Source organism: Elgaria multicarinata, chromosome 4 (genome assembly GCF_023053635.1).
Source record: "Elgaria multicarinata webbii isolate HBS135686 ecotype San Diego chromosome 4, rElgMul1.1.pri, whole genome shotgun sequence".
NCBI classification, from domain to species: Eukaryota; Metazoa; Chordata; class Lepidosauria; order Squamata; family Anguidae; genus Elgaria; species Elgaria multicarinata.
The window spans coordinates 10,591,283-10,600,497 of NC_086174.1; the positions used below are offsets into that span (position 1 = coordinate 10,591,283).

Below are 9,215 nucleotides of genomic sequence, written 5' to 3' on the forward strand. Positions count from 1 at the left end.
AACCACACCAAATGATCAGCGGTTGGGGGAATGGGGTGTAAGGCCATGCTGGATCAGACCAAGGGTCCATCTAGTCCAGCACTCTGTTCACACAATGGCCAACCAGCTGTCAACAGGAGACTCACAATAAGACATGAGTGCAACAGCACCCTCCCACCCATGTTCCCCAGCAACTGGTGTACTGCATACGGCCTCTGATAGGAGGTTGGGAATTTGTCCAACCCCCTTTTAAAGCCATCCAAACTGGTGGCCATCACTACGCCTTGTGGTAGCAAATTCCATTGTTTGACTACGCCCTGTGTGAAGAAGTACTTTGCTTCAAGACTTGTTTAATCGGCAGAAATTCTGGACTAGGAACAGGATCCACATGTCTAAGGGTCGAGAACCTGCTGCCCTCCAGGTGTTATCGGACTCCAAATCCCATCAACTCCAGCCACCATTGTCTGGGAATGCTGGGAGTTTTAGACTGACGCATCTCTAGGGTACCAGGTTGGGGAAGACCTTTCGAAGAGCAGCATAACCTCCTCTCATACGAGCCAAGGAGTTAGTAGTAGTAGTAGTAGTAGTTCAGTAAGTAATTAAGTAAGGAACCATCAAGCAAGCAAGATTGAACAAAAGTTGAACCAGCATTCAATTCACTGGTATGCTGAAGTGGGGAAGGCAAGCTAGAAGCGCAGTTAAAGAACTCACGGTAACCCCCCCTTTCAAATTAGTTCTATCTCCAGCCACGGATAAAAAATACCCACTACTTACATCAGGATTCTGCGTTCCGGCCCAAATTCAGCTTCGTAGTAGCCGTTTTCGCAGTCTTTTCCGACCAGCCGATGGGGATGAGGCCTGTAGGGCTCGTTCTTGGTTACCAACGTTATTCTGATTTTTACTTTCTTAACGTAGTTCAAAATCTGCAAAGGAAAAGAAAGAGAATCATTATCTACATTGTCATCCTTCCAGTAAAAATATAATGGCACCGTCAAGGTACAAAGGAGAGGTTGTGGCTGAGTGGCAAAAGCAGACGATTCATGTGCAAAAGGTCCCAGTTTCCATTCCTGACCTTTTGGGGTAGGGCTCCAGGTAAGACCCCTGTCTGAAGATGCTTCCAGAGTGGGGGCTCTTAGTGCTATCAGTCAAAAGGCACTGTGCACCTATTTCATCCTTGTCCCCTTTCACTGAATTTTCTGGCAAGAAAAATGATGGAAGCAGCAGTTGCTAAAACAAAGGAGCATTATAAATGGTGTGGAGGAACCCTGGAAAGGCAGGTTACCTCTAATTGGGATTCGCTGAGTGGTGGCCAAAAACTCCAAGACACGGTTTCTCTCCTTTTAGAAAAGTTTATTACGAGCAGTGCTGCAGCGCTGCAAGGTGGCAACCCCTAGAGCATGGGTTCTCAACAAGGGGGGAATTTTAGGGTTCCGGGGGGGGGGCAATTGGGACCACTATTCAGCAAAGTATGATGTCCTGTAGATTATGTCTTCCTACACGTTATTAAAAACGTCCCAGAAAAGTGTCATGTCGTCTGCAAAAGCCAGGCCTTTGCTCTCTTTTCCCTCCCTCCCAATCCTAGAAGTTTCAAGCTTCCCGTTTAAAGGGGCAATGCAAAGCATGGGAGCTGAGAATGTAAAAGGGGCCATGCTTTGCATTGCCCCTTTAAATGGGACTAATATAAAAATAAATAAAAGATTTTCAATATTATATGCATATTATTTGGAATGCACCTTTTGAGTTAGACTATCTTGGGAAGGGGTTAATTATATTCTGAACAATGGTGAAAGGGAGGAATGGAGCAAAAAAGGTTGAGAACCACTGCCCTAGAGGATCTGAAGGACTGCCCACTAGTTTCAGGCAAAGCTAACATACTTATAAGGTAACATCCTTAGAAACACCAGCAGAACTTCCTCATATAATACACCAATCAAAATACAGTAATAGGTAAGCTTTTCCAACCAATGATAGGCACAGCTCTTACATATGTGCAGCGTGCAACGCTTCTAAGGCTAGAAAAACAATACGTCGATGGGTATTGGCAAAGCTAGAACATCTGTTTCTTTGTGGTTACTACCCTTCTTGTCTTCACAGGGAGGATCACACTCTGGTGACTAATATGTCAACCCTTCTTGTTGGTTGAGTAATATGTTTTATTTATTTATTTATTTATTTAAAACATTTGTATCCCGCCCTATATCATTAAGATCTCAGGGCAGCGTACAGTTACAGCCTTGATTAAATTGCTACGGAAGATTTAATTTATAATAGAAGGGGCTTACAGCAAAACAGGGTGGGCACATAAAACAGCCCACATACTCATTTCCTCGACAATGGAAGATGACAAAGACGTCTGGATCCCATGTGGGACCACAATACCTGACAGAACGCCTCTCCCGACGTGAATATACCCGGTCACTACGTTCAACATCTAAGGTCCTCCTCCGGGTGCCTACTCTGAGAGAGGCTCGGAGTGTGGCAACGAGGGACAGGGCCTTTTCGGTGGTGGCCCCCAGACTATGGAATGATCTCCCTGACGAGGCTCGCCTGGCACCAACGCGCTATCTTTCCGGCGCCAGGTTAAGACTTTCCTCTTTGCCCAGGCATATGGCGGCACATCCTAATTGCCCACATGTTTAGTTTTTAAATCGGTTTTTAATGTTTTATGTGTGTATGTTCTGTGTTTTAGAGTTTTAAATTTTGTACACTTGTTTTTACCTCAATTTTAGAATTTCTGTAAACCGCCCAGAGAGCCCTGGCTATGAGAGCGGTATATAAGTTTAATAAATAAATAAATAAATATGTGAAATTCCACATTTTAGTCAGGGCGATTGGAGGATAAAAGCCTCATCCGGAAGCAGTCTGAATTCTTGGAGACTGTTTGCTGTCGTTGCAGGGCAGTCTTCTCTAACTTGGTGCCCTGCAGATTGGTTGAACTACAACTCCCCAAATTCCCCAGCCAGCTAGCCATAATCCTGAAATGTGTATTCACTCATGAGATGTGTGGAATCGTATCCCTCAACAGTCGTCCAGACTTCTGCATCTCCATATGCGATTCCACCACTGACTGCCAAATCTAGACCTGGAAAGGACTCCTGTGCTTTTTTAAAAAGGTGTGTAAAAGGGAACTATTTTCAAGATACAGCTTTTCCCATCATAGCATCATTTACGAGGGAGAAGAAGCAAGTGCCCAGTGAATCCACTTGGCGAACTCCTAGAGATGTAATTCTGGAAGGGGGCGGAATGGAGGAGAAAGAAAAAGATGGGGGCAGGGGGAAACAGTGCTCCCTCCCCCAAAGTTTTCCCTGATTGTTCTTAATTTGTCTGTCCCCAACCCATTCTTTCTAGTTTTTCCTCTCCCAGGCCTTCACACAGGAACACTTACAGCACAGCTGAAGCTCACTGGTTGTGGACCCAATCTATTCCTTTGATGGTAGGTGACTGGGTGACACGTGGAAAAGCAGATCATAAAAAATACTTTAAAAAAAAAGGGGGGTGGAATAAAAGGCACCAGTCCCTAAGGCCATTTCTACACCTGCCTTTTTTCCTGGGATCATCCCTGTGCACCCTCCATTTTCCTGAGATAATCCTTAGGTGTAGAAACGGCGTAAGCGTCTAAACCTCTCAAGCCTACTTATACTCAGTATAAGTAACACGTGGGCCAGTCCGCTGAGTACGAGTAAACAAAAGTCAGTCTGACATCCATCCCTGGGAAAATTCTGGAGCAGATTATAAAGAAGTCAATCTGTAAACACTTTGAAATCAATGCAGTGATTACTAGAAGCCAACATGGATTTCTCAGGAACAGATCCTGTCAGACTAATTTGATCTCATTTTTTGATCAGGTAACCTCCCTTGTGGACTGTGGGAATGCTGTCGACGTCATATATCTTGACTTCAACAAAGCTTTTGACAAAGTGCCCCATGATATTCTGATTAACAAACTAGCTAAAAGTGGGCTAGATGGAACAACTATTAGGTGGATTCACAGTTGGCTACAGAATCAGACTCAAAGAGTACTTATCAATGGAACCTTTTCAAACTGGGGAGAGGCAACGAGTGGGGTACCGCAGGGCTCAGTCCTGGGCCCCGTGCTCTTCAACATTTTTATTAATGATTTGGACGAGGAGGTGCAGGGAACGCTTATCAGTTTTGCAGATGACACAATATTGGGTGGGATAGCTAATACCCTGGAAGACAGAAACAAACTTCAAAGTGATCTTGTTAGGCTGGAGTGCTGGGCTGAAAACAACGGAATGAAATTTAATAGGGATAAATGCCAAGTTCTACATCTAGGAAATAGAAACCAAATGCAGAGTTACAAGATGGGGAATGTGTGTCCAGAGGAGGGCAACCAGGATGATCAGGGGTCTGGAAACAAAGCCCTATGAAGAGAGACTGAAAGAACTGGGCAAGTTTAGCCTGGAGAAGAGAAGATTGAGGGGAGACATGATAGCACTCTTCAAATACTTAAAAGGTTGTCACACAGAGGAGGGCCAAGATCTCTTCTTGATCTTCCCAGAGTGCAGGACACGGAATAACGGGCTCAAGTTAAAGGAAGCCAGATTCCAGCTGGATATCAGGAAAAACTTCCTGACTGTTAGAGCAGTATGACAATGGAATCAGTTACCTAGGGAGGTGGTGGGCTCTCTCACACTAGAGTCATTCAAGAGGCAGCTGGACAACCATCTGTCAGGGATGCTTTAGGGTGGATTCCTGCATTGAGCAGGGGGTTGGACTCAATGGCCTTGTAGGCCCCTTCCAACTCTGCTATTCTATGATTCTATGAAAAGGGAGTCACAACCAATTCCTATTGAAATCAGCGGGACTTCAGGTATTCAACAGTTAAGGGCCAAACTCCATCATGTGTAGTTCAGAGATTCCTCTCCCCACCCCCCGCTGCCCCCATTTTTAATGCAAAGGAGCACTGGAAGGGAAAACCAAAGAAGAAGTGTAGGCAGAAGTAAGGGAAGGAATATGGCATTGTGTCAGTTGCACGTGCCTAGACTTGGTTACAGGCTATTTTACACTAGGACATGGGAACTAGCAAAAGGTTTCACACAAAAGGTCAGCTTCGAAGAACGATTTGAATAAAGTCAGAGAAGTGGCATCATGCAAGTGTTCTGGTTAACAGCTCCAGGCATGTAGGATGGCGAGGGAGAATGGGCTGAGATTTTTTTTAAGACAGCAGGTGTTTCTTTTAATTTAAGATATATTTGAGAAGATCTTTGAGACCGTACAGAGGACTGGACTGGAGCTGATTAACACTTTCCCTGTCAGCTGTTTATTCATCCCAAGTTATTATTATTATTATTATTTATTTATATAGCACCATCGATGTACATGGTGCTGTACAGATAACACAGTAAATAGCAAGACCCTGCCGCATAGGCTTACAATCTAGTAAAGTTGTAGTAAACAATAAGAAGGGAAAGAGAATGCAAACAGGCACAGGGAAGTGTAAACAGGCACCGGGAAGGGTGAAGCTAACAGTATAGAGTCAGAACAAACTCAAAGTTTAAAAGCTATAGGGAAAAGAAAAGTTTTTAGCTGTGTTTTAAAAGCTGTGATTGAGTTGGTAGTTCTCAGGTGTTCTGGAAGAGCATTCCAGGCATGAGGGGCAGCAGAGGAAAATGGACGAAGCCGAGCAAGGGAAGTAGAGACCCTTGGGCAGGCAAGAAGCATGGCATCAGAGGAGCGAAGAGCACGAGCGGGGCAATAGTGTGAGATGAGAGAGGAGAGATAGGCAGGAGCTAGACCGTGAAGAGCTTTGAAGGTCAACAGGAGAAGTTTATATTGGATTCTGGAATGAATTGGGAGCCAATGAAGAGATTTCAGAAGCGGAGTGACATGGTCAGAGCGGCGGGCCAGGAAGATGATCTTAGCGGCAGAGTGGTGGACAGAGACCAGCGGACTGATGTGAGACGAGGGGAGGCCAGAGAGGAGGAGGTTGCAGTAGTCCAACCGAGAGATAACCAGTGCGTGAACGAGAGTCTTGGCAGAAGAGACAGACAAAAATGGTCGAATCCTGGCAATATTATACAGGAAGAAACGACAAGATTTAGCTACTGCCTCGATATGAGGAATAAAGTTCCACACACACATCCACACGCACCCTACCGCCAGCTAAGCAAAATGTGGCGTCTTCATAGCTCTTGCCCCAAAAGAAGAAAAGGGTGGGAACTGTTTAGAGACAGCGAACAACCAGCAAGGGGGAAAGTGAAAGAGCCCGTCTCTCCCTACTGGTCCCCTAAGTCCAACCTCATTGCCATCAGCACTGCAATTTGGCACCTTTAAGAGCAGGGCAAATGAGAAGGCAGGACTAACACTCCCAGCACCTTCCCAACATGCCCTGCATGTCGGAAGAGGCCCTAGAGCAGCTTTCCCCAACCAGGTGCCCTCCAGATCTTTTGGACTGCAACTCCCAGCGTTCCTGACCACTGGCAATGCAGGTTGAAGCCGATGGGAGTTGAAGTCCAAAACATCTGGAGGGCATCCGGTGGGAGAAGCCTGCCCTATTTACTTTATTTATTTATTACATTTTTATACTGCTCAATAGCCAAGACTCTCTGGGCAGTGCACAATTAAAACCATAAAATACAACAAATCAAAACATAATATTAAGCTTAGAAAGTTTAAAAATACCGTGTAAAACCAAAACTAACCCAGCAGCAGTTACAACCCAGGGAAAACCAGTGGGAAAATACATGTTTTCAAGAGGCATTTAAAGGATATCACATTTTCCGCCTCCCAAAACACACGAGGGAGGGTTTTCCAGAGGGTGGGTGCCACTACAGAGAAAGACCGCCATCGAGATTCTTCACGGCGACATTCCGTTCATTCTGGAATGACTAGCAAGACCTCCTCTGAAGATCTTAAATGTCGTCTCCCTAGTGCATGGGTGCAGACCCTCTGGTCCTCCTAAGGTCCCAATCCATCCCCCACCCCCAAGTGTTGTGTTTTCTAAAACCTCCTGCCTTATTGAGAGACAATAAAGAGTTCTGCCACAGAATTCACAAAGCTTTATTCAGGCAATAAACCTTTCTCCCCATGTGAAGAGAGTCTAACCTCTTTCCTCTAGGCAAAACTATGCAAACTAAGCGAGACAATGGTCTTTTCAAGAAGAATGGAAAGCCTGTTCCCAGAACGGCTTAACTTCAGAAAGACTGGTTCTGAAGCAGCCTTTGGCCAGAAGCTAACCGGCCAACCTTCTCTAGGCTTCCTTTATCTCCACCCATTTGAGTCTGTGGCATACTTTAGGATCAGCTAGCCCTGAAGTACAATTCCTCTTTGAAGAACACTGATTTCCCACAGACTTTGTGTTGTTAACGTTTTCAGAGATAAGGTCGGGCAAAGGTTCATTCCCAGCTGGTGAAGAGCCCATGAGAATTACCTCCCTCGCTCCCCGTACAGGCTGGTATGTTTCTGGCGCCGTCTCCTATGCTTCAGAATGTGATTCTGATTGATTGCCTGAAACTCCTTCCCCCAGCTTAAGGGGAACAGGCCTAGTCATAACACAAAGTTCCCCAGATGGCCCTGCTCCCTTTCCTCCAACCATCAATCATTTGGTTGTTTCTCAACTGATGTTCCCACCACCTATTCTAATAGCTTCATCCCACATACCTGTTTCCCTTGAATTATCCCCTACAGTGCTAAATCACGCCCCGGGCGGCAGTGCTCCTAAGATCCTTTGCATACCAGGAAATGGGTTTAAGGGCGGAAATTTAAAAAATCATAAAAAATCAACAGATGACCCCATCCGATTCAAATTTGGAATGCTTAAAGCTCTCATTAATATCTATTACTGTGCCAATTTTGATGTCTTTATCTTTAAAGCTTACGCAGATGTAAGCATTTGTTTAATTTTTCTTTAAACATATCAAATCCTGCTTCTGTGACCCCAGTGGCCGCTCAGAAAACAACAAATGATTCGCTCGAAAAGTACTACCCAAACAGGGTAGGTCTTTTGCCTTTGAAGCACAATTAAAGCAGGATGCATGGGAGTACTTCACAGTCAAAGTAGATTATAAACTGGAAAACTTCAGAGTACTTCACAATAAAAGCAGATTATAAACTGGAAAACTTTGGAGTCCTTTGCGCGCAATTCGCAGTGTTTGCACAGTATAACGCTGGTGTGATAAAGCTCTAAAAGGTTGAAATGTCTCTCCTAAGGCTCAATTACTGGCAGTAAGCACTTTAAACTAAAATAAAATGGTATTTGGGGGTAAATTTGATCTTCCAGCCCTACCAATCACTGGAATGTGGCCCCCAAGAGTTTTTCCAAAATGGAACTTGAACCTTGGGATGAAAGATATGCAATATCTCTGCCCCAAAGCAACTAACAGTGCAATCCTATTCAAATCTACTCAGATGTATAAGTCCCACTGAGTTCAATGGGGCTTACTCTCTGGGAAGTAGGTAAAGGATTGCAATCTTAATGAACTTTAAAGCCCCATGTCTTCACCTGTTGAGCAAAAATATTCCCACTCCCTGTCCAAAAGAAGAACGAGAGAAAAGCAAACAGGTAATAACCAGGAATACCTGTAAGGATGGGAAAGTCCGGTTGATATCGGTGCTGTGTTCTCCGGGAATGCTGCCCGCTGATCTCCCTTCACATTGGTACCGGAAACGCATCCCCCTCTGCCTAGGCTGCTCACATATTTCAATGTATGGCTCATGACCACCTTTAGAAAGAAAGGAAAAACACAGCATTTTATATATGTATATTAACTATCCCCTAATGGCCTCGTGTGGCGCAGAGCGGTAAAGCAGCAGTTTCTGCAGCTGAAACTCTCCCCACGGCTTGCGTTTGATCCCAGCGGAAGCTGGTTTCAGGCAGCTGGCTTGGGTCGACTCAGCCTTCCATCCTCCTGAGGTCGGTAAAATGAGTACCCAGTTAGCTGGGGGAAAGGTAATAACGGCCGGGGAAGGCAACGGCAAACCACCCCACTATAAGGCCTGCCAAGAAAACGTCAGCAAAAGCTGGCGTCCCTCCAAGAGTCAGTAATGACTCAGTGCTTGCACGAGAGGTTCCTTTCCTTTCCTTTCCTAACTATCCCACAAGAGCAGGTTTGGGATTAACCGTTCTGAACAAGGAAAAATGACTCCAAATCCCTTAAAGACAAAACAAATGACCATAAATAGCACAACCAGTTTATAAATGTTTACAGATTTAAAAAAAAACACCTAAAATTTAAATTTTATAGCATTAATAATGTTTATATATGCACATATAA

The 9,215-nt window shown here is 44.8% G+C and overlaps 1 protein-coding gene across 1 annotated transcript in view; it reads right to left on the reverse strand.

Moving 5' to 3' along the window:
• The window catches only part of REL (REL proto-oncogene, NF-kB subunit), a 55,942-nt gene extending 47,251 nt beyond the window's left edge, over nt 1–8,691 (reverse strand). Inside the window, exons 1-2 of the mRNA XM_063125373.1 lie at nt 8,521–8,691; nt 754–902 (exon numbers count right to left, since the gene is read on the reverse strand). Coding sequence (XP_062981443.1) covers nt 754–902; nt 8,521–8,691 — 320 coding nt within the window. The remainder of the gene's footprint in view (nt 1–753; nt 903–8,520) is intronic.
• Between the last annotated feature and the right edge of the window lie 524 nt (nt 8,692–9,215).